This window comes from Cupressus sempervirens, chromosome 10, assembly GCF_028749045.1.
Source record: "Cupressus sempervirens isolate cs-2001-9-10 chromosome 10, ASM2874904v1, whole genome shotgun sequence".
Taxonomy (NCBI): Eukaryota; Viridiplantae; Streptophyta; class Pinopsida; order Cupressales; family Cupressaceae; genus Cupressus; species Cupressus sempervirens.
This window is the reverse complement of record NC_143127.1, coordinates 578,432,696-578,458,932: the sequence shown is the minus strand read 5'-3', so window position 1 is coordinate 578,458,932 and position 26,237 is coordinate 578,432,696. Positions and strand designations below refer to the sequence as shown.

The window sequence follows — 26,237 nt, the reverse complement described above, 5'->3', positions numbered from 1 at the left end:
CGTAGCATTCTATCATTTATGTGATTGCAGGGGTTCCTCCAAGATTCTAAAGGTTTTGTACTATCATGATAGCATAGATTAGGTGATAATATGTATAACAATATTTATTAGTTGTTAATGATGGGTATATGGGATTTTGTTTGGGAAGTGACAACTCTGACATCGGGGAAAATATCCCATAGCTGGTGTGGAGATTTATAATGCTTGCAGCTGCACAGAACATGCACAACTCATTTACATGCGTTGGTTTTGGTGTATTTTAATGTTCAGGAAATGGCTGCAAGGAATATATTTTTGTATTCAAGAATCATCAGAAAAACTAGCGTAGCCCATACATTCTATAACTCTAAGTTGCCACCCTGGGTATGGTTACAAGACCCTGGCACGTGGGTATTGGCAACAGTTTTTTGCCTTTGGGTACATGGGGTTGGGGTTGTGTGTAGTTTTTTATTAAATATATATACAATTTTTTTAAAGAACTATATTGAATTGTAAAACTAAATGCATTTGATAGTATGAGACTTCATCGTTGATCTTTGTCACATGCCGTAGGTAAATATTTAATTCCAATTAATAGTTCAGAATTTCAATATTAAGACATGCCAAATAATCTATATCATATATGTTGAGGTTCACAATTCAAATGAAAATCATTAAAAGTGCAAAATTGACAATAAAAAATAATAATTGTTTTGTGCCTTCATCAATCATCAAAAGGATCTAGAGAAAAATCATCACCCATCATCATTTGTACCCAAAACCGTGTCACTCACACTAGCTGCATTAGGTGTAGGTATCTTGGCATCATCACCCATAGCGACTCTAGCAAGATCTTTAATAGTTGAATCTTAGTTGGTATACTTAGGGATTTCATCCTAATGCTTCATTGCCCCATCCATTGGTTTTCCTTATATGATAGAAGATGCAAATCGGAATGAACGTAAACTGAGTCTTCTACTTTTTTTTTGCACCCAACTGATTATGGTTCACTGAGGATAAAGGAGTGTGTACTCCAATTCCATCCAGTGGAAGATTTACTTGCAACTTGCTGAAATTGGAGAGAACCAATAAAATTTTAAAATAGAAATGCAAAATAAATTAAAGAATGTTAAGTATTAATTTCTGCAATACAAATGACAAAATGAAAAACAAAAGAAATTACATGTGATAGAATCTTGATTGCAAGAGGTTGGAGGAACAAATAATCTTGACTATGAGGCTACCGCCATGTACAAGCATCTATTGGGGATTGGTCATTAATAGGACAAAGGCTATAATCTGTTTCTGAGTAACATGCCAAATTCTCTCGTAAACACTGTCCCCCCGCTTTTGGATTTGAGAAGAGTCTAGCAAATGTCCAATTGTACGTAGTTGCAACTTAAGAATCTCTATATGGTGGAAGCTAGAGCATATGTAAGGAGGTGCAATGGTGTGGTCATAGAACTTGAGTACTTGGAAGATAGAGCATATGTATGGAAGTGCAATGGGGTGGTTATCTTGTTCCAATGATGAAAAATGATTTATTCCACCCTTTTGAATTTTTTTTCTTTGGGGTCATTCACGTTTTTGTTATTATGATTTTTATTTGCTCTATCACCATGTCCTTGCCATGAAAGACTTCCCTCAAACATGGTGTCATCTATATTAGCAAATCTGAGCATTCCCATAATAGGCTTGGTGAAATTCAAAACATATTCCACACAAGCCCACCAATCATCATATAAGACAATGACTTGACTTTTTAAAGTCCTCTTTTAATTTGTTTGCTTTCCAAACACCCCATTGGTTGGTAAGAACCATCGCACACAATGCCCCTTGCACCTTTGAAATCGTCCCATAACATTTGTATGTGATGCAATCTAGGTCTAGGCAATCTTGAATCGTGTTAATAACACATAAAAATAGACAAATAACACATCAAAAATATTATGTAAATATTGAACATGGCATTCGTAAAATTAAATGATAATTTAAGTTTACCTTCAACAATTCCATACTCTAGACAGTGCTGAAAATGCCTTGTGGCATATGGTGGTTTGTACAAACATTTAGATATCCTCACTCATGTCATATATTTCTTTCACCTACTCTATTTGTAATGTCCCCTGACCGATGCTATGATATTTGCACCCGATTTCATTAAATTTAATTACAAAGCCTTCCTTCTATTGATCTTATATTGTAATGTCTCTTCTCTGCATTTAACAATTTCTTTTAGTTCCAAGACATTTCATCAAACAATTTCCTAGCACTTGTCAAACTAATAGATGCTTCAGTAGTTTTGTTTGTTGTATAATTTGAGTATAGTATGAAGTATATCTATTTCATAGCATAACAATCATATCGAACCAATGCAACCAAACTTGTAGACTGTCGTATGTCATTTTTGTTTGGTAAGGAACAAATTGCATCATTTCTCGACTTGTTACTTTCAGCTTCAATATCTTTTGAAGTTTGTGATTATAATAAATATTCCCTAATTGTATTCTGTAATGTTTTGTTTAGGCTATTGGCACTAGTGTATGTTCTCTAGTCGCTTCTTAGCAATTAGCCTCATCCCACCTTATAATTGCTGACCGATAAAATATTTCATAGGCCTGATTTATATGATGAGGGTAAAGATTCGACGAGATCTACAATAAGACTTATTACCAATTTCCTCTGCAATTATTCTGTATGCTCTTCAATACTGGTTGATATCTGGTCCTTGTTCGTTGCCTGCAAAATTTTAGATATCGTGTTTGGTTTAAATGATGCTCTATCGTCTTTCTTCTTGCATGGTAACGTTAATTAGTGGTCATCGATCATTGCCGCTGTCTTGTTTCATTATCTGTTTTTGTCTATGATCCTCTGTCAATTTATGTGTGCTTTTTCCTCCATCGCTGATATGTCCTTATTATGATGATTGTATGCACTTCTTCCTTCTACTTCTCTGATAGGTCTGTAATTATTGCACGTTCCCTAATTGATTCCAAATACTTGCCATATGGCTTCAGGAAATATTTCTTATGTTTTTGACCTCTCTCCAGTCATGTATGTTGTGATCACGAGCATATACTTGAGTATAAATCTTGTTCTCCTCTATATGAATTGCGATCCTTACATATGAACTGTGATCGCTATATATACAGACTATGATTGTATGGCCTGCGATATCTTTCCTAGTCTTATGTTTTAAATCTTAATCATCCTCCCAAAAGATTTTTGTTCACTGATTGGGTGACGTTAATAATGTTAACCAACTCTCCTATTTGCTTTTTCTTTCTTCCAACGCTCTCGTCCTTTGTTTTTTGCTGCATATCATTTCAAATGAATTCTCCTCTGTCTATGCTTTTGATTTCGAATGCTGCCCTCCCTATATTTGCCTAATTGTATGCTGACGTGGAATGGTGATGAAGCAGATTTGAACTCTGATATTTTTGACTGCCTTCTCTGATTTGATCACTTTTTAAATTTTTTTTAAATTTCCTTTTTTATGTTGATTTGGATTTGTATCATGCGATATGTATTTTATAAGAAAGAACGAATCTTGTTTTGAATGTCTATCCGAATAACTTCTGATGTCTAGACTTCCGTAATAGTGATTCTTCCGTGCAGAATAATGCATATAAATTTATATTCACAAAATGTTCCTTATTCTCCATTGTGATATGTTTCTTCCTTTCTTTTTCATATTTTTCCATCACCAGACGTGTCTATCCTCAAGAATCATGTATGATTATTAATTATGTAACGTACAAATATTTATTTATAATATTTTGATTATTGATTAATATTAGTGTTTTTGAATTATATCACTCATATATATTATGATGTTTATATTTTAATAATATTATTTAATAACATATTCTTTTATCATAATATTAATAATAATCCAAAGATAATCATATATTTGATGTTGTAATATATTATATCATAATAATAATATAATGTATTATATTAATAATGTGTACTAATGTTATTACGCTCATTATTTAATATTATTTTATATCTTATCATTCTCTTATTACTTTAAATATACAAAAATAATTACTTACATTATTTTATCGACTTATTTATTAAATCCTATTGTAGGAAAGTAGGGGACATGACAATCCACCCTTCCTTAGATTGCTTGTCCTCGAGCAATTCAAACCTTCCAAAGTGAGTGTTGGTGTACAATGTCAATTGTATTATTTACAGATCTATTTATATTGTAATATATTATTGCTTAACTATTAAAAATATTATTGTTTATCATTATATCAATTGATATGATTTTATATTTTGATGATAATATAATAAATGATAAATTATTTACTTTTTTAAAAATATAATATTATTTATTAAATTCAACTTAAAAATGGGGATGTTACATTCTTTCAGTTCCAATTGCTTGCTTTACTAAGTTAAGGGAGTATAGTGTATGGGGTCAAACAACTGTGTTCATATCTTTGCTCAACTAAAGCATTTGCAACTTTACAATTTTTTGCATCGTCTATAATGACTAGGACCACATGATCATGATCCACCATTTCTGTGGACTCAATGAGGAGTTACCCCTCATAATTAACTGCCCTAAAAAATAGTGCTCCTCTAGGGGACACTACAATAACATTTATTTATGGATGGTGTTTGCAAATTTGCAATCTTTCCATTATAAAAAACAATAGAAGCTCTCGATTCAACATAAGAATCTCAAATTGGTTTCTTTGGCATCTTTATAAAATTTATCTCGCTTCCCAATAATGTGGTGAACACCTTTTCATACCTATGACTTGTGAAACTAGGAGGTGCACTATTAAATTGCTGACACTATTTCCCACCAATGTGGCGTTCTCATGAAGTTGAAAGGAAGACTATTTGCTCTGCACTATCTCTTTCTTCCATTTCATATGCCTTGTCCAGTGGACCTCCTTTTGGGAAAAATGGGAATTTGTACTTCATTTTGCATAGAGGTATTTGCAAGAAATAATGTTTCGAGAGGGCAGTACAAATTTGTAGGTAAATTAATTGTTTTTTCCTTTGTGGAAGGATAAGCTCTTGGTCTTGCTCTTTTAATCATCTAATGAACTTCTTGTTTCTTTAGGTATTCTGCTACTTGCTATATAAACAATCCCTTCTTATTTGACCTTTTGCACATTATGATCCCTTCCTAAGAGGGCCAAAAAGAGTGAAGTTTCACTACTTAATACTAGCTCTTAAAATTGACTTTGCACTCGTTATAATTGTAGAGATGTTTCCCACCTCTTGGAAGTTGTTTAATCATTGTGGCATGCCTCCATTAAGGAGATCCTTTATCAATTTAAAATCTTTGGTTTGCACTCACACCCACTAAACTTGAATTGGTGGCCATTCTTGCAATATGATCTTGCTATTATAAGAAATTACGAGATTTTAAATTAAAAAAAAATAAAAAATAAAAAATGCAAGCATACAAGTTTAAAATGAAGATAAAAAAATATTATAATAAAAAGTTAAAAAGTTTTTTATTTTTTTTTGAGAAAAAATATTTTCCACAATGAGGTAAGTTATGATATTGCTACTAGGATTCAACGGTGTAGTTTTTGAGTCAGACTCATTGATCCATATTTCATGAGTATTGCTTCAAAAGCACACATCGCTCATGAGATAAGGTAAATTTATTAATGTCCAATAAAAGACCAACAAAAGGGTCCAAGGGATTGCTAGAAATAGAACAATAAACTAATATACAATGTGAATGCCAACTTGTTCCCGGAAAAAGACAGAATGGAAAGCAAAGAACTAAAGCAAGAGGAAACTTCCAAACCAAACAATCTAGTAAGCTAGCTGCTCTGTGTTAATTTCGTAACTTTCAATCATGCTGATCTGATAATAGATCGTTCTAATCTGATCTTGCATTATATTGATTTGAAGTCATTGTCTTATCCTCTTATGGATATCGACGCGTATCTTGAAGCACTAGTTTAAGGTCTAACTAATCACCTTGGTTAGTTTAGGACTAAACTAATTATTGCATGGAAAGTCGCCGACTTTAAGGGATGAGGCAAAGCAGACTTTGTCCTTTGTAAGGACATGCCCCTTGATCTCTATATTTAATAAGGGTGTGGTTGAAGTTTAAGGACACACAAGAAACAACAAGTTTGCTCCTTAATCAATACTGTCCTAAGATGACTTGCAGAAGTGAAAAGCATTTTCAGAATTATATCTCTCCATTCATTCAAGACTGTATATTGAAGATTATCTACAACAAGCATAAAGACGGTACAATCTAAGTCTGATTCAAGTTCAGAATTTGTAGAAACTTTACATGGTATCAAAGCTCTGGTAGTCAAACCTAGGCTCTGCAAATTAAATAATCAAACTTGATATATATCTAGCATCATTCTCCTATCTTCAATGGCATACACAATTAGACTTGAGGACAGGGTTGATGGGAAAGAACACTTTGATGCTTGGAAATTCAGAATCATGATGATTCTTGAAGAAAATGATATAAAATAATTTGTTGATTCAGCATCCAGACAACCTACTGTTGAACCTCATAAAACTATCTAGAGTAAAGGAAATAAGAAAGCCATAGAGATCATATTAGATGGAGTGAAAAATGATATAGTACCCATGCTAACGAAACATCAAACAACATTTGATATGATGAACGTATTACTAAATGCATGAGGTTAACAATGCAACTAAATCATATACAAATAAAGAAGGGAGAATCGATGAATTCTTACATCCTAAGGGTTGCCAGTTTAAGAGATGAACTTGCAAGTATAGGAACCATCATTAATGACACGGAACTAACACTGATGGCTATAGATGGGTTACCAGATTCATGAGAAACATTCACACAAGGAGTAAGTGCCAGAGATAATCTTCCTAACTTCAATAGACTTAAGGGAGATTTTCTTCAAGAGGAATCCAAGAAACTTAAGAAAGGGGGAAAATTGAAAACTGAGGATGAAGAACTTCATGTTCTTAATACAAATTCTTGTAAAGGCAAGAAGAAGCACTTCAAGAAGAAATAGGGTAATCAAAAGAATGCCAAACCTAAGAAAGATATATCCAAAATAAAATGCTTTAGATGCGAAAAGTTTGGACACTATAGATCTAATTGCCTTGAGAATTCTAAACAACAAGTGAATTGTACAAACATTACTAGGGAAGAAGATATGTATGATCCTGAGAATTGTGTATTGTATTTGGCACTATCAAATGAAGTCTCAAGTAAGGCATGGGTAATTGATAGTGGATCATCTCAACATATTACATGATACAAAGAAGCACTAGACTCTATATTAGAAAAGGTTAATGGCGAAGTCACCATCGGTGATAATTCAACACATTCTGTCAAAGGAATTGGAAATTGCACCTTGAAACTAAAGTCGCGTAGTTCTCTTCTTCTCAAAGGAGTACTCTATGTACCAGGAATAAAAAGGAATCTAATCTCGGTTACAACACTTGAGGATGATGGACATAATGTTGCATTCATGGATGGTAAAGTCATAACTTGGGCTAAGAACTCCTCATTTAAGAAAGCAAAATTGATTGGTCAAAGAAAAGGGTATTTGTATGAATTAAATTCAGAACCCAGTTGACCTATTCAAACCTTAATTAATGAAGCTGTTGATATAAACAAAATATGACACAAAAGGTTAGGACATCTAAATTTCAAAACTTTATCAACTATGGAGAAGATGGTTACTGGTTTACCTAAACTGAATAAACAACACTCAAGCATATGCAAAGGATGCGCTCTAGGTAAGAATACCAAAAGTCTATTTCATGATAGCACTAGAAAAACTAACAATGTTTTGGAATTAATCCACTCAGATTTATGTGGACCTATGTCTGTTCCTTCTTTTGGAGGATTTTGGTATTATATACTTTTTATAGATGACTTCTTTAAGAAAACTTGGATTTACTTCTTAAAATGCAAAGAATCAGAAGAAATCTTGAAGAGTTTTAAAGAATTTAAAACCTTAATTGAAAACTTATTATGACATAAAATTAAAACCCTTAGGACTAATAATAGAGGGGAATATACCTCAGATTTGTTTAAAAGGTTTTGTAAAGAAACAAGAATTAAGAGGGAGTATACAGTTCCTTATAATCTCCAACAAAACAGGGTAGCAGAAAGGAAGAATAGAACAATTATAGAAGCTGCAAGAGCTATGATATTTGATCAAAATCTAGAATATTATCTTTGGGTAGAAGCCTCTTGTACTGTTGTCTATATTCAAAACAAAATTCCTCACTCCTACCTTAGAGATAAAAGTCCTGAAGAAGTCTTTACTAAGGTTAAAACCAATATAAGTCATTTTAGGATTTTTGGGTGCCCAATATATATACATGTTCCAAAAGAAAAGAGAATTAAGTTAGAACCCTCCAGGAGGAAAGAAATTTTTGTAGGGTATAGTGAAACATTTAAAGCATATAGGATTTTCATACCCGGTCAGGAAAATATTGAACTTAGTAGGGATGTAATTTTTGAAGATGATTCAGCGTTCAAAAGAGCCCTAAGTTCTAAAGATCCCTCTCCGTTACCTAGTTTGGATAGAAATATTGAATCTGAGTCTCAAAGGGAGAACATTGAAGAAATTGAAGATGAAATTCAAAATCTTAATCTTGAAGAAATTCAAAATTCTAAGAAAAGACCACCTTGGGCCATTAAGACAATAGAGGAAGCACAAGACTTTGCTACACCATTCAGAACAATCAGAGAAAGCAAAATACCCAAAAGATGAATGATTTGTCTAAATTAGAACCAACCAGTGTTTCAGATGCTATTAAACATGCAGCTTCGAAGGGTGCTATGATGGAAGAATATCAGTCCATTATGAAAAATGATGTTTGGGAAATTGTTCCTAGACCTGAAGAAAAATCTGTCGTCTCTTCCAAGCAGATATTTAAAATATAGCATGCTATTGATGGTAGCATTGAAAAATATAAAGCTAGATTTGTAGCGAGGCGATTCTTTCAGAAAGAAGGAATTGATCATGAAAAAACCTTTTCTCCTGTTGCCAGATACACCTTTGTAAGCACCGTCCTAGCTATTGCAGCATCAAAGGGATGGAAAGTACATCAGATGGATGTAAAAACAACATTCCTAAATGGAAAGATTACGGAAGAGGTATATTTGGAGCAACCTAAAGGATTTGAAACTCATGATAGTAAAGTTTTTGTTTGCAGGCTCAAGAAAGCTATCTATGGGCTTAAATAGGCTCCAAGGGCTTGGTATGAAAGAATTGATAAGCATCTCACCGGCTTAGGATTCTCCAAAAATGAAGCCGATCCAAATCTATATTATAAAAGGGATAAAGATGATATGGTAATTTTGATCCTGTATGTTGATGATTTACTAATAACAAGTGATGATCATCTCATAGATCAATGCAAGAAAGATCTAATCAGAAAATTCGAGATGAAAGATTTGGGACTCCTTCATTACTTCCTAGGATTGGAAGTACGGTAAAATTAAAATTTTGACAGCATTATACTTAATCAAGGGAAGTATACATTAGATATCTTGAAGAGATTTGGAATGTGGAACTGCAAGTCGATGTCTTCCCCAATGGAGACTAATCTACATGAACTTAAAGAAGCAGCAGCAGAATCACCTTCCATAGACTCTACTCTCTACAGACAGATGATTGGGTCCTTTATGTACTTGGTAAATACAAGACCTGATAGTTGCTATGCTATTAATGCCTCAAGTCAGTTTATGTGTGAGCCAAAGGAGATTCACCTAATTGCAGTCAAACACTCTATGAGATACTTACAAGGCACTCTTAACCTTGTCTCAAATATGAGAAAGTTGACTTGGATTACATGGATTCACAGACTCAGATTGGGGTGGAAGTGTTAAGGATAGAAAAAGTACTTCAGGATGCTGTTTCAGTTTAGGATCAACAATGATATCATGGATATGCAAAAAACAATCTTTAGTAGCACAAAGTTCCATAGAAGCCGAATACATTGTAGCAGCGATGGCCGCTCGGGAAGCAGTTTGACTTAGAAAGTTACTTGTGGGATTATTTGGTCAAGCCATGAATCCTACGATTATTCATTGTGATAATCAGAGTTCCATCAAGCTTTCTGTGAATCCAGTTTTCCATGACAGGTCCAAGCATATCGAAATTCTTTACTATTATGTAAGAGATATGGTAGACATGAATATTGTAAAATTATAATACATTTGCATTGCAGATCAGACAACAGATATTCTCACCAAACCTCTCTCTCGAGCAAAGATAGAGCACTTCAGAAAAAGACTTGGTATGGTTGAATTGCAACTCATTTGTATTATTTAAATTATTAATAAAATAATTTTATTGTCAGGGTATTGACTATTATGGGCTCCACCATTTGTATTCATTATTTTAGAAGTGACGATCTCTGAGATAATAAACACTTGTATGAACAACATTATGAGAGATGACGATTTCTTAGATAATGTACTAAACAATAGAGTTCTACTGTAAGATCTAGATGAGTTCAAGATCGCATTGTGATGTAGACATTGCTATGTCTATAAGTCACAATTTGGATAAAGGAAGAATTTTATTATTCGCCGGAGTTTATCCCGTGTTCTAGTAGATCTTAACTTAGGATCATGTTGTGATAGAGGAATACTAGTACCTATGAGTCACAACTTGAATAAATGAAGAATTTAATTATTCTCCGGATTTATCCTGTATATTGTATTGTATTCTTTGCAATACTGTTATCACTAATATCAGTGATATGTCATATCATAGGTTTAGTAATATGATATTGTATCATGTGTTCAGTGATACCACATGCTAAGAAGATTCAGATAAGATATAGATTATCAATCCTTGCTTGTTCATCTTAATTGATGTTGCTAGATATGATATCTCTCAGTATGATTATCAAGTTAAGAGGGAGTGTTAATTCCTTAACTTTCTATCATGCTGATCTGATAACAAATCGTTCTAATCTGATCTTGCATTATATTGATTTGAAGTCATTGTCTTATCTTCTTATGGATATCGGTGCCTATCTTGAAGTACTAGTTTAAGGTCTAACTAATCACCTTGGTTAGTTTAGGACTAAACTAATTATTGCATGGAAAATCGCCAACTTTAAGGGATGAGTCAAAACAGACTTTGGAAGGGACATGTCCTTTGTAAGGACATGCCCCTTGATCTCTATATTTAATAAGGGTGTGGTTGAAGTTTAAGGACACACAAGAAACAACAAGTCTTCTCCTTAATCAATACTGCCCTAAGACAACTTGCATAAGTGAAAAGCATTTTTAGAACTATATCTCTCCATTCATTCAAGACTGTATATTGAAGGTTATCTACAACAAGCATAAAGAAGGTACAATCTAAGTTTCATTCTAAGTTAAAAATTTGTAGAGACTTTACACTTTGGGCAATAAGGAAATAGTCTAGAACCAACGGATAAGCCACAGTGGAAGTTTGCGTGGGGAAACCGTTGTAAAAAAAGGTGATGAGCTGATTGGAATGCCATCTTAGAGGGAAAGCCGTTGCAAAGTGAGGTCCTAGAGCCTCCATGCCTCTTGAAGGTAGAGTGCAAGGCACCTCTGGTCCTTACATAATAAAGGATGGGAGAGATTGAGCTTTCCTTAATAAGGAGTATTATCGCCCTCTGATCTCATAGTAGATGGTGCAACAAAAAATGAAGTGAGTCTTTGTCTCAAGCTCTCTTAAATCAGAAAGTTGGCAGATCTTGTCCTTCATAGCTAAATGTTGGTCAATTTGGGTGCGGAGCCTATGTGAACCCACTTTAAAAGAACCAAGAGAGATAAAGCGTGCATGAGACCAACCATGAGACAAGTACAAGGGGCACATAACTATAACTTGAGAAAGTGGTCAACATATAATGCCATCTTTGGCTGAAGCCCTTTGGGAGGACAAGCCCAGGTAGTATGAATATACTGTTTGTATATGTCTATCCTAATATGTATGTTCATCTTTTTCCGGGGTGGCAACAAATGAGAGGGGGCAGGCAATCAATATCAATCTCAATAGAACCCAAAAGTAGCGTGGAATAGCATCGAAGAGTAATAAGCCAATTATAAATATTTGTGACGTCCATTTGCTGAATCCGTGAAGCCCTGCAAGCAATGTAAGAACCAAACCAAATCGAAAATCTTACCAAGTCCAAAAGGATGAGTTCAAACCTCAGTAAGGACAATATTGTGCAGAGTAGACTATCTACATTTGATAATACGCTGAAGGAAAAGAGTCTAGACGCGCTCCACTGAAGGCCACTTTGACGCCAATAAGGATGACCCCAATCCACGAAACCCTAGAGCACAATAGGTCCAATCAAAGTGTCTAAAATAGTAAGCTTGGATGTGGTGTGAATCCTTGTTGATACGAGACTGAACCGCTGGTCTCAAACTGAATCAAGAGCTAGATAACTTGACCCCTTGGTAAGTGTATGAGAAAGCAATCTCAATCTCCTTGCCTTGGAAGAAGTGGAGGTGAGAGGTCTCAAGATAATTGAAGACCATCACCCTAGTCTTACTCAGGTTCACCGTTAGCTGTTGTAGATCACAAAAAGAAGCAAGGCTATCAAGGAGTCTTTGTAGGTCTTCTGGAGAGGAGGCCATGAGAACCACGTCATCTGTGACGGTTAAGATAGAAATCAACACCTGATGTACCAAACAATGTCCCTTTGGAGGGAGTGCGCTTGAAGAAACTCTTCCAACTCATCAATGAAGAGTCCAAACAAAGTGGGAGATAGAGGGCAACCTTGTTTCACCCCAATGGTGCTATAAATGAAGTCAGACATCTATTGATGGGTTTGGATGTGACTAACCACTCTCGTAGAGTCTCTTGATGGGACTCAAGAGAGTCATTGAGATACCAATGTCGGATATTCTCTAGAAGAGGGCTGATCTAGGGATTGAATGAAAAGCCTTGCGAAAATCCACAAAGCAACAATAAATCTTCGAGGAGCGATGCCATGCTTCCTCAATGATAGCACTGAAAGTCAAGATGTGGTCCATGGTCTGAAAATCTATCTAGAAGTCCACCTGCCCTCTAACACAAATATGTTTTTGATCAAGCTCCCTAGAAAAGAATGTTGTGTAAAATTGTGGCATATAGTTTAGAGAAAGTGTGATCCGCCATGATGGTCCTGTAATTGTTGGGATTTGATGCTAACCCAACCTTATGAATCAGATGGATGATATGATGTAACCAAGAGGGGGAAAGCCTGTGTAGGGGCAAGTGGGGGAAGAGGTGTTAGATTGTGGTGACTGATTAGGAAAGTATTGTACATACTCAATAATTCCTCAGCGGGCTTGAGAAATTTTTTTTGGGGCTATTTTATCGGCATTTTATGGCTGACATGTTGTAACTAATTTTAACCTTAAAGTGGAAAAAATACTTGTATAAAAGGGCTTAGGGTTAGGGTTTGTTAAATTGTGGGTGATGTGAAAATTGCTTCTTGTGGCGGTATTGAACTATAAGGCATTATGGATTGTAATCAAGTTGTAATCACTGGATCATTATAATATTGGACTTGCTGTTTGGTGGACGTAGCCCAGGGATTGGGTGAACCATGTTAAATCTTGGTGTCTTGTTTTTTTTTTGTGCGATGTATTATTTTCTATTATTGTTTATATTTGCATATAATTGTTATTTTTATCCGTGGTTTTATCCTAAAAAGTGGTATCAGAGTGAGGTTGTTTTTTCAGTTATCCCCTGCAGGAAAGTCTCACGGTTGAGTGGGAGCGATGGCAGACGAGGGTAAGTTGAGGGTTGACAAGTTTAATGGGTAGAACTTTTAGTTATGGAAGATGCAAATGGAAGACTATCTTTATTAGAAGGATTTATGGAAGCCAATGGAAGGAAAAACCAAGAATCAGGGATCTATGACAAATGATGCCTGGCACCATTGGTGGCATTTAATATTACAAAAGTGAAGACGACAGAAGAGTTGATGGAAACCCTAGCGAAATTGTATGAAAAGCCCTCCGCTTCAAACAAGGCATTTCTCATGAAGCGTTTATTTAATGTGAAAATGGGAGAAGGTTGATCTATTGCGGATCATTTAAATGAGTTTAATACTGTTACTAGTCAGTTATCTTCTGTGGGTATTAATTCTGATGAAGAAATTAGAGCTCTCTTGATTTTGTGTTCTTTGCCTGAAAGTTGGAATGGCTTGGTAATGGCTCAGTAATTCCATTTCTGGATCTAATACTCTAAAATATGATGATGTGATCTGTGTTATTTTGAGTGAGGAAACTCGTAGGAAAACCTTAGGTGTATCTACATCTAGAAGTGCTTTGAACGCACAAAGCAGAGGCAGAAAGACTAAGAGAGGAAGTATTTTCAGAAATCGTGGAAAATCAAGAGGAAAGTCAAAAGAGAAGAGGTCTCAATCGAGATGACCAAACGACTGCTGGTACTGTGGGAAACTAGGGCATAAAAAGAAAGATTGTTGGAAAGGGAAAAGTTAAGATTAAGTTGTAGAATGGAAATCATTGGCTACTATATGAGGTAAGACATGTTCCAAGGCTGAGTAGGAATTTAATTTCAGCAAGGCAACTTGGTGATGAAGGTTGTGTAGTTACTTTTAATGATAAAAATTGGAAGGTTTTATAGGGTTCCTTTGTAGTAGCAAAAAGTGTGAAAGTAGGCACCTTATATCTTTGTACAGGTCATATTGTTCCTTCCACTTTAATTGTTTCAGAAAAAAATGAATGTTCAGGAACAATTGCTGCAGTTGAGCAAGGAGAACAAATAGCTGTTGTAGATTCTGATACAACGCTGTAGCACAATAGACTTGGGCACATGAGTGAGGAAGGTATGAAAGTACTTCATTCAAAGAAAGTTTTACCAGGTCTGAAATGTGTTAATATAGCTTTTTGTGAAAGTTGTGTGTATGGAAAACAAAGAGAGTGAGTTTTGTGAAGATTGGGAAGGAAAATAAAAGTGAGAAATTAGAGCTTGTGCATACAGATGTATGGGGATTGGCTTAGGTATCTTCCCTTGGTGGCTCTCATTATTATGTTACATTTATTGATGATGCAACTAGAAAAGTATGGGGTTTATTTCCTTAGACAAAAATATAAGTATTTCAAACTTTTAAGAAATGGAAATGCTTTGTTGAAAATGAGACTAGTAAGAAATTAAAATATCTCAGATCTGATAATGGTGGTGAATATTGCAATCATGAATTTGAAGATTATTGCTCCATTAATGGTATTCGTAAACAGAAAACTGTTCCAAAGACTCCACAAGAAAATGGAGTGGCTGAACACATGAACAAGACTATAATGGAGTGTGCAAGGAGCATGAGGTTGCATGCTGGGTTGCCCTTAAACATGTGGGCACAAGCTGTTAATACTGCTGTATATTTGATTAATAGAGGTCCCTCTACTCCTTTGGGTTGTGGTATTCCAGAGGAAGCATGGGCTAGTAAGAAGGTGAGTTATTCTTTTCTCAAAACGTTTGGTTCTGAAGCATTTGCTCATATAGATTTTAAAAATAGAACCAAGTTGGAAGCTAAGCCAAAGAAATGCGTATTTGTTAGATATGGCATTAATGAATTTGGTTATAGGCTTTGGGATTTTGAAAATCGTAAAATTGTAAGAAGTAGGGATGTCATATTCAATGAGAAAGTGTTGTACAAAAATCTGTTGCAACAACATGAGAAGAAAGAAGATGATTATGTAGTGCTAGATGGTACTCTAAAAGATGATGTTCCAACAATTCCTCATGATGTGCAACAACCGCAACAACAAATACCACACACACCAGTGAATGACACCAATGAATGTTAGACGATCAACAAGGTTAAGTAGACCTCCAAAAAGATTTTGTCCCTCTTTGTATTCTATTTTACTAACCGATGCTGGTGAACCTGAATGTTGTGATGAAGTTGTGCAGGTGGATACTAAGATTCAGTGGGAGTCTGCAATGAAAGACGAATTGACTCTTTGCTGAAAAATAAGACTTGGGATTTATGCAAGTTGCCTCTAGGTAAAAGAGCTTTATAGAATAAGTGGGTTTACAGGTTGAAAGAAGAGGATGGAGGTAGGAAAAGATTTAAAGTCAGGTTAGTGGTAAAAGGATTTGCACAGAAAAAGGCATTGATTTTGATGAGATATTCTCTCTTGTTGTTAAAATGATTTCTATCCGTACTATTTTAAGTATTGTGGCTACTGGAGATTTGCATTTGGAGCAACTTGATGTTAAAACAACCTTCCTTCATGGTGATTTGGATGAAGAGATATATATGGTTCAGCTACAGGGATTTGAGGTCAAAGGTAAGGAGAACCTAGTGTGTAGATTGAAAAAAAGTTTATGTGGCTTAAGCAAGCACCTTGGCAATGGTATCTGAAATTTGACAGTTTTATGCATGAGCATGGATATAGTAGGTGTCATTTAGATCATTGTGTTTACTTTAAGAGGTTGGATGATGACAGCTACATTATTTTATGTTTATATGTTGATGATATGCTTGTAGCTGGGTCTAACACGGATCACATTAAGGGGCTGAAACGCCAGTTAGCACATGCATTTGCTATGAAGGATTTGGGGGTAGCAAAACAAATCCTTGGTATGAAGAGTTGCAGAGATAGAAAGAACAGAAAATTGACATTATCTCGGGCTGATTATATTGCGAAGGTGTTGCAACGTTTCTCTATGGAGAATGCTAAAGCTGTTAGCACACCTTTACTTGGTCATTTGAAGTTGACTAAGGAGACGTGTCCGAAGACACAAGTAGAGGAGGATATGATGTCCAAGGTACCTTATGCTTCAGCTGTAGGAAGCTTGATGTATGCTACGGTATGTACAAGGCCAGATATTGCACATGTAATGGGAGTTGTTAGTAGGTATATGAGTCATCCAGGAATTGAGCATTGGAATGCAGTCAAATGGATTCTCAGATTTTTGAGAGGAACATCCAGTAAGTGTTTACACTTTGGGTGCTCTACAATTGATTTATAGGGGCACGTTGACTCAGATTTGGTAGGGTATATTGATACCAGGCTGAGTACTACAGGTCATGTATTTACTGTTGGTGGGGCAGCCGTGAGCTGGGTTTCTAGGTTACAGAATGTTAATGCTTTATCCACTAGAGAGATAGAGTATGTTGCTACTACAGAGGCAACTAAGGAGATGATATGGCTTCAGTTCTTCTTGGAAGAATTGGGACACTTTCAGAGGGATAATTATTTGTTTATAGATAGTCAGAGTGCCATTCATCTTGCAAAGAATTCAGCTCTGCATTCAAAGACAAAACACATTCAGTTGTGGTACCATTTTATTCAGTCAGTTTTGGATGATGGACATTTAAAGTTGGACAAGATACATACAAATGACAATCCAACATATATGTTTACAAAGGTAGTAACAAGGGAGAAGCTGAACTCCTCATCAGCTTCGGTTGGTCTTCTAGACTGAACAGGAATAAAAACACAGCAGAGTTCAGGGTGGTTTGATCCAGTGGGAGCCTCATGGAATAGCAGCATAGCTACAGGATCAATCTCCAAATGGGAGATTGTTTGTCAGTGCAGAGCTTGATTAGTCCCCAAGTGGGAGATTGTTAGATTGTTGTGACTGATCAGGAAAGTACTGTACATACTCCATAATTCCTTGGCTGGCTTGAGATTTTTTTTTGGGGCTATTTTATTGGCATTTTATGGCCGACATGTTGTAACTAATTTTAACCCTAAAGCGGAAATTTTTTTTGTATAAAAGGGCTTAGGGTTAGGGATTGTTTCATTGTAGATGATGCGAAAATTGCTTATTGTGGCGATATTGAGCTGTAAGGGATTATGGATTGTAATCAGGTTGTAATCACTAGAGCGTAATAATATTGGACTTGTTGTTTGGTGGACGTAGCCTAGGGATTGGGTGAACTGCGTTAAGTCTTGGTGTTTTGTGTTTTCTTTTGTGCGATCTATTATTTTCTACTATTGTTTATATTTGCATATAATTGTTATTTCTGTTTGTGGTTTTATCCTAACAAGAGGTGGGGGGCAGGAGAAGGGGGAAGCTTGAAATTTGAGGTTGAGGGTGTGGTCGGGAAGGGGAAGGCGAGTGATGGTGAAGGGCATAGACCACAACAAACTGGAGCTAGGGAGACTAGAATCATTTAGAATCACCAAGTCTGAGGTCTCACACAATTGGAGCAAGTGGCAACCATACCTTATAAGGGGGCCCAAAGGTTCATTTGAGGACCTTTGAAAACCAAGGGGGACCGACTTTGACATAGAGGTGCATATTGAATTTGACACCTGATCATGTAGTGGAGTTTGCAAGTCCGTAATCCATGTTTTGAAATCACCAACAATAAGAATATCCTCCAAATTAGAGTACCTAATAAAGCTGTCAAATAGGTCTGTGAATGGGGCCTCGTCTGACCCATTGTGCATAGCATATAGGGAGGAGGTTGGTGGAAAGTAACAAATTGTGATGAAAAGGTCTTAAGGCGAAAGACCACTTGGCACACTTGAACCACCATAAATCTAGCGTAGCTGTTTGAGTGGACCACAAAAGTCACATTCTGAAGCCGACTATTGACGAGGCAAGCAACCCTGCCAAAACCTTTGACACCCTGATCAATCTTCACCTCTATTTGTATAATGACAAGCCAATGAGGTTAGCAAATTTATTTGGTTTTCGTTCTGCATTAAGTAAATTAGAAGTGCATCTTGTATTGAGAGGTTAGCAAGTTTATTTGATTTTTTTTCTGCATTAAGTAAATTAGAAGTGCATCATGTATTCTGTTTGATAATTTAACTTATTTCATTTGTCCATTTCCTCAATTTATATATGTTCTCTATCTGCTAGAGTCCTGGATTTGTTAATCTTTTGAAATTTGCTAAAATCTTCTACTCATTTAGGCTGCCAGGTCCTTGATAATAGTCTTCAATGCAATAATAATCTTGTGCAATTATTGAAGTTTTCTATCTCCTAATTTTGTACAATTTGCTAAAAAGTAAATTACACCGTTCTTGATTTTTGCCATATACAAAATATGATATGGTTATTTGCAACCAATTGTTTTTTTTATCTTCCTTCTTCTAAAGAATGTTAATTAAGCACACTTTGCTGTTACTAAATTTTTTTTATGGGTATGTTCTTAGATGCTGCAAAGAAGAAGAAGAAAAAAAATAAGAACAAGTGAGTTGTTTTATCCGTGTCTAACAATTATTTTCATATTTGCTGGCACCTGTAAGTTTAGGGTACATCTTACTGTATCTTAACGTAAGACATTTTGAGTGTTTAATCTGACTTACTAATCACACTTGCGTGGCTATCCATATGGGCAGGAAGAAGAAGGAACCATTAGAGCAGACTGATCCACCTTCAATTCCTGTAGCTGACCTTTTTCCCTCTGGAGATTTTCCAGAGGGTGAAACTCAGCAATATAAGGATGAGTAAGTGCATGACATTTTCCTACTCATTCATCTGATTGTAGGTATAATTACATCTTCATTTTTTCTCTCTGTTTCGGTAAATCTTCATATTGCCTGTTCATTTTTTCAACTTTTCCAATTATTTTCCTTCCTTCCTGTATGGCATTAGATTAAAATATCAGTTTAGGTTGCATGAGCCTGACTTCTTTATTGGCATGATTTTCAAATATGACGACCAAAATTAAATAAATTTCAAGTTTTTGAATATGGAAGAGTCCCGAATGGTAGGAGTATGGGTTTACACTGCCAAAGTAAGTGGATCGACTAAATAGTTACACATGTTATGATGTCTGAAGACTCTTAAATAATGTTACTTGGTTCTTCATGTGTTCTATCGTTGTACTGAACAGGGGTGGAAGTGCATACACATTTAAGATGGCCTGGGAATGGCATTGCCAGTCTGTGTGCCTAGGCCCTAGATAATCCTAGCAGACATTAGTTAAGAGTTGTTATTATTTGACAATTTGAATTTGTTTGAGTTTTCCAATAAGATTTGAAAACTAGTTGTAGGATTTAAATTCCATGGGCCATGTCAAATGGTGTGCAATCCTTGATTCTGCCTTCTTTGACTGATGGTTGCAACTGCAGATAAAAACTAGTGACTGGTGTTTTTTTATGACTTTCTTTGCTTGCCACAGTTCCCTAAATTGTATTTGCTGCCGCTTAATCAAATTTGATACCATGTTGATTTTTTATTTCAAGAGAAAACCAATTTGTGGGCAGCCCTTGCAGAAAATATTAAGTAATTGCAAGTAAAAAAGTATAAATAAAATAACAAAGCATATGTTTTAAAAAAAAATGTATGCTAAATTTTTTAATGTGATCAGTGATGTCGGCATGACACACACTCAGGCTTCATGTGCAATGCTTTTGATTTGAAGTTATTAACCAACGATGTCACAAATGGGGGACTCATTCTCACACTTCACTTGTTCAAACCTGCAAGCTCAATGGCCCAGTGAAGGCACATGGCCTGCGAGCACAATAGCCCGGCAGCGATCTGGACCTTGGTGGCTGTTTCAAAGTGTCTAAATCGTCAAAAAACAGGAGAACACATATGTTACCATAACAAGATTTATATAAATATGTTTTAAGTTTTAAATATATTTAGTGTATATAGTGCATGTAGTATTTTAATATTTACGTACCAACTTGTGGACAGCTCTCGTAGAATATATTAAATAACTTGCAAGTAGTAAAATATTAATAAGATAACTATGCTTAAGTTTATTGCAATGATACACGCACACATTTTTATATATAAACCTAAGTTGCCAGTTTGGGTTTGGGTTTAGATTTGGGTTTGGGAACTTCGTTTGCCGGTATGGCAAAATTTTGAAATGGGGTTTTGGGCTCATTAGTACAAATATAATGTTTGTATATTCACACACACACACAGACATCTATATGCATAGAAGCATAAATTAAGATTTAAGATTGAAATGTCACATCATATAAACAACTGAAACTCCTTGAACTTGTAAACATATATCTATATCAAGTTCCCTATTAGATTTGAAGTTAAATCATATTATTAAGTAGTGTAATCAAATGCATTATTTATAAAACTAAATAATATATTATTTGATATATATATATATATATATATATATATATGTTATTAAATTAAAAGTATTAAAAATAAAGAATAGAACAAATCTTAAAGATAATACTTCACAGTTTTATTATAATATCAGTACTTCAAAATGGGTTTGAGTCAGATGAGATATAGTCTGATGGACAGTGATCATTTCTAAATTTACGCTGAGCTTAAATCAACTATTTTCGATCATATACATTTTTCTTGTCAATTGTTTTTGCCGCTACTGTCAATTTCATGTTCTGCCTAAATCCGCATTCCCCTAAAAATTCTACTATCTAATATACCTGCATTTTCAAACCAAAATGCTCATAAGAGCATATACCCTAATCTACCCAAAGGCTGCACTATAACAACAAAATGGGCCTGCATATCATTTTACATTTTGTAATACCATAAATAGCAATCACTAAAAAACAAAATATGGAGTAGAACTATTCTTTCCTAGCCTTCCCTGGTGGTCCATTGACCCTGTAGTCCTCCAGTGGAATTCCACTTTTGCCTTTTTCTTAAGTTTCTTGTATTTGGCCTCTATCTTTAATTTCTTTCACTCCATCTCAATCACTTGCAGATGGTCTTTCAAGAACTCCCATCCCACCACTGCTTCCTCTCTTCTTTCATTATAGTTGGTTATGGCCATCTAAACCAGAAAAGGTTCAAGTGGTTGCTGCTGTTCACTTGTTTTGAGCCCAAAAGCCTTCTCCACTCTGCATCCCACATCCGAATTTGCCATAGCAACAATCGAGATATGGTCACCAAGCCATTATGAGGGCACACAAGCCTTCATGACCCACACGGCCTCCTCTTTCTTGCCAAGCTCCAATGCCCAGCCAAGTAACATGGTTGTGATGCCAATTTTTGCTTTGTACCTATATTATTATTTTTTGATTGGTAATAAGTGTTTTTTATTTAAATTTCAAAACAAATCGGGTTAACCTTGGCCTGAACCAAAGGTAGTAACAAGTTGGGGTGCTACCATCCTGGAGAAAGCCAAAACAAATAGGAAGCACTACAGCTGAAAAACAGGAGCTAGAGACTATACCTTTCCCCTATCCCGAGACTGAGATCGAAGAATCATCTCAAAAGGCTCTTTTACCCCATGTTTCTCTTTTTTCTTTTTCACAACCTGTCATCCAGTTTCAACACTCGCAGCTTTCTTCTGCCAGTCAGTCATCTTCCGAGTATGAATCTCCTCTTGATGAATATTACAATTTTCAAGTGAGGTCTCTTGTGCTGCAGCAAGACCATGTAGCTTACATTTCTCCGTTCCTTTTGGTGTATCCGCACCATTATCAGTTTGCAACAAACTCTTCCCTCCCTCTACAATAGAAGTGTTGCCACTCTGTTTTGGAGGCTCTTTTGACATTGCCTCTGAAGACTTCCTTGTTGGGTACTCTGTAACAATCTGGGAGAAACTCTTTTGTTTCTCACCCCTCTCCACTTGCTTCTCCACAGTATAGTGATGCATTTTACTATCTTTCCACCAAGATGCGTCCCGTTGGATTCTCACTTTTGAACAGTTTGAAGTCATATGCCCCACTTGGTGACATCTCCTGCACCTAAATGGAATGCCCTCATAATCTAAGGGTTGCACCCAGCAACCCTTTGAAGTTTTGATCTACTCTTTGAAGTTTTGATCTCAAATTCAGCTGGTAACCCAAGTGAAATATTCATTTCTTCTAAAACCCGAGCAAAGGTAGAATGCAAGAGGTTTGAGGAACCATCATCTACCATCAAAAATTCACCTAACGAGTTCCCAAATGACTCCAAACAAGAATCAAACCATAAATGTAACGGAAAGTAAAGGAACCTTACCCATAAAGGAACCTTGTCAAAACCTATATTATGAATTGAGGAACTCCTCACCAAATAGCAATTCTATAATTTGCTAGAGTTTTGGATTTTGAAGAGTAAAGACACTCCTCAGTCTCTTCCATGATGCTTCCATCAGAAAACACTGTTGTTGTTCTGCGAAGTGAGAAATTGGCCTCCATCAAACCAGTCACCTCATCACCTTACTCAAAAAACTTCCTTGCCATTGCCAAGTGAAAATGGAATGACAAATCTTTGCTTTTGATAGCAATGAAGACACCCTCCATTCCTCATGCGTGCGTTGCCATCAAATCAAGAGGATGTTGTGCATAATACATTGTTAAGGTACCTCCTCACCCACCATATTGGTTTCGGTAATCAACACATCTCAAATATCCCCAAATTAATGACTTGGCATGCTTAAAGCTGTCCTCTCCATTTAATGAGGAGTTCACACACAATGTACATTAGCTTGACTAGATGCTATGATTCACATTGGCTTCATTTATATTTGAATTTCAAATCTGAAATGGTGCAGATGAAATTTACTCTACCAAATTAATCCCTCTCAAATCATTGAAAACCCCTCCTATTTGGAAAAGAAATAACTCCCTTTGACAATGTGTTTGCTATGTTGTTTCCTTCTTGTTGTATATGTGAAATTTTAAATATTTTCTAAAGTGACCAAGCTTTTGCTTGATGATATTTTACAATCCTTTCAATTTTCTAAGCACACACCTTACCTTCTTTAATGGTGTTGACAATTATCTAGGAATCACATTCTAGATGCAATTGCTCAACATCAACATTTGTGCTAGTTCAACTGCCAATAATGCCACCTTCATTCCTGCATCATTGTTTACCCCATCTTTGAGCTTGCTTGTGGCCATCACCATAATGTTTCCATTCATGTCTCTAGCCACACAACTAGCTCCCGAAGGCCCTAGATTTCGCTTTGATGCACCATTGAAATTGACTTGATCCAACCCCTATTCGGTTTCTCCCATTGGACCCCTTTTCTCACATCCTTGCTTGGATTAACCCTTGAAAGCCCATAAATTGGTGATAATTTGTTTGGTATCTTGATATACATAAACGCATATATATTATGGATTTAATATTTACAGCCATACTGAACTTTGGGAAAAAAATAACCTACACTAGCATACGTTAATCCTAAACCATATTCATTTTTGTACAGTAACCAATGAATTAGAATCATTGACTAGTCGCCTTATTATTGAGAGGCATTTGGGATGGAGGCACTTGTAGGTCCTTTACAAGTGTCTTGAGGAGACATAATCTTAGAGCCTCTCTTTTAAGCTAAAGAGTCAGTTTGAATTGAAGGTGGGGGATATAAGGGATATGGACAATCTTGGATGGGTGGACAAATATTAAAGTCAAACCACCCATCAATGTGGTTGATAAAATTTTTGGGCTCAAACTCTTGAATTTGTTTATATTACTAAATTGTTCATTGCTATTAGGCGGTGATAGGTGCAACTCTAGTTTCCAGGTCAAGGGGCAAGCTAGTCCATTTTATACACGAGCAATTGTTTTGGGGCTTTTGTAACTTCATTTTTTCTCCTCGTCTAGCTTTTGTCACTGCCTCTCATGTGTTCTGTTTTCCCTGCTTGTCCCTTCTTTTGCCTTGTCTCTCTTTCGTTGCTCACCGTCCTTGTTCTTTTTTCGTCCCTAGCTCCCATTCTCGTGTCCTCTTCTCCCCTCCCTCCTCCTCCCAGCTTCTGTCTTTCCTCGTTCCCTTTTGTGGTCATTTTCTATATTGTCCCTTTTGGCCTTGTGTTGTTTCACTTGGTCCTGTTCTTTGTTTCCCACATTCAATGGGGATTTTCATTTCTTTCTTTATTTTAGTTGCTGCTCTCTCTCTCTCTCTCTCTCTATTTTGGTTCTTTTGCTTATTTTTTGTTTTTATGTATTTGCATTTTTTTTGTGTTTCTTCTTTGTGTATTCCCTTTTTAGCTCTTCTTTTATTATTTTATTTTTTTCTTATTCTTTTGAGTCCTTTATTTTGTGTTGTCTCTTGATTGTCTCTCTTTGCTCTTTGTTATTCATCTTTTCTGTTTTTTCTCTTTTGTTCTTTTGTTGTTTTTGTTTGTGCTATTTGTGTCATGCATTTGAAGTATATTAATTAGGTCTTCTTATTTGTTTGCTGTTATTCTTTCTCATTTGCATTTTAGTGTTCCTATATAATATATATAATACATATGCAAGTATGTAGTTGTATATACATACATATATTTGTGTTTATATACATATACATGTGTGTATAGATATACATATGTATGTTTTTAATTTTCGTGGCTCTTTTTAGTTTATTTTCTTCTATTTTCTCCCTTTTCCTTTTTCTTTTTCTTTTCATTCTTGTCATTTCATTTTTTAGGTTTTCCTTTTTGTGTTCTTTCCTATCGTTTTCTTTTTCTTTCCCTTGTATATTTTTAGTCATTTCTTCTTTTTTATGTTTATTTGTTTTTATTTATTTACTTTTAAATTTTTATTCCTTTGGTTTTTACCTCTTTTTATTCCTTTATTCTCTTTGTTGTTTTTGGATTTTTTTTTACTTTGGGTCTCCTAGTCTCCTTTCTTTTTGTGCTTTTTATTTATATATGAAAATTTATTTTGTACTTCCCTTTTTATTTTATTTTATTTTATTTTTATGTATATTGTCTTTTAGTTTTATTTTTAAATTTTTTTTGTTTGGTTCTTCCTTTCTTTTTTCCTTGGGTGTTTTTCTTTCTTTCTTTTTGTTTGTTTTTTGCCTTTTGGTCTTTTTGATTTTCCTATTTCTTTCCTTCTTCCTTTCTCATCTCTTTGATCTGCGTGCTCTTTCCTTCCTTCCTCTTCTCTTTACTTTTTAAGGGACTTAGGTTTTGCAACCTGCATATTTCTCATCCCCTTTAGGTCTCTTGTCTTGATGATGCTTCATAGAATATGACTTGGAATGTTGACTCAAAACACTATACAAAATCAAGATCCAGAAATATATGATGAATTGTTATGGATTGTGAAAACCTGCTTGAACTTATCTTAGCTCCACTGGATAGGCCTGCCTACTTTGGAATCTCTCGGAGTGTTGAGGAAGAAAAGAGTTATTTCGTTTTTTCTGGGATTAATTTGCAAATGTTCTTATATAAATATGTAATATCTTGAACAAGATATTTGCTGATTTTTTGCTCTCAGTAGTACACTCAGAAATAAAACATTGCAGCTAGCTTCTAGCATAAACGAATCCAACACAATAGCCGATAGATGTTTAACCAGTTCTTCTTAATAATAATATTTAAAACTGTAATGTCCCCTCTTTAGTTCGACATGGCATTGATCATGGATTTGCCTATTCCAGACTCTCGTAGGCAAATGGTGTGGAAAGAGAGTCAATTCTGCGGATCAGATAGTCATATC

General features: G+C 35.4%; 1 protein-coding gene across 1 annotated transcript in view; it reads left to right on the top strand.

Annotated features, from left to right (window-relative positions):
• Nucleotides 1–26,237, top strand: part of LOC149535196 (methionine aminopeptidase 2B-like) — a 108,402-nt gene that overhangs the window by 31,754 nt on the left and 50,411 nt on the right. The window contains exons 3-4 of the mRNA XM_089807154.1: nucleotides 19,073–19,109; nucleotides 19,259–19,366. Of these exons, the coding sequence (XP_089663280.1) occupies nucleotides 19,073–19,109; nucleotides 19,259–19,366 (145 nt within the window). The remainder of the gene's footprint in view (nucleotides 1–19,072; nucleotides 19,110–19,258; nucleotides 19,367–26,237) is intronic.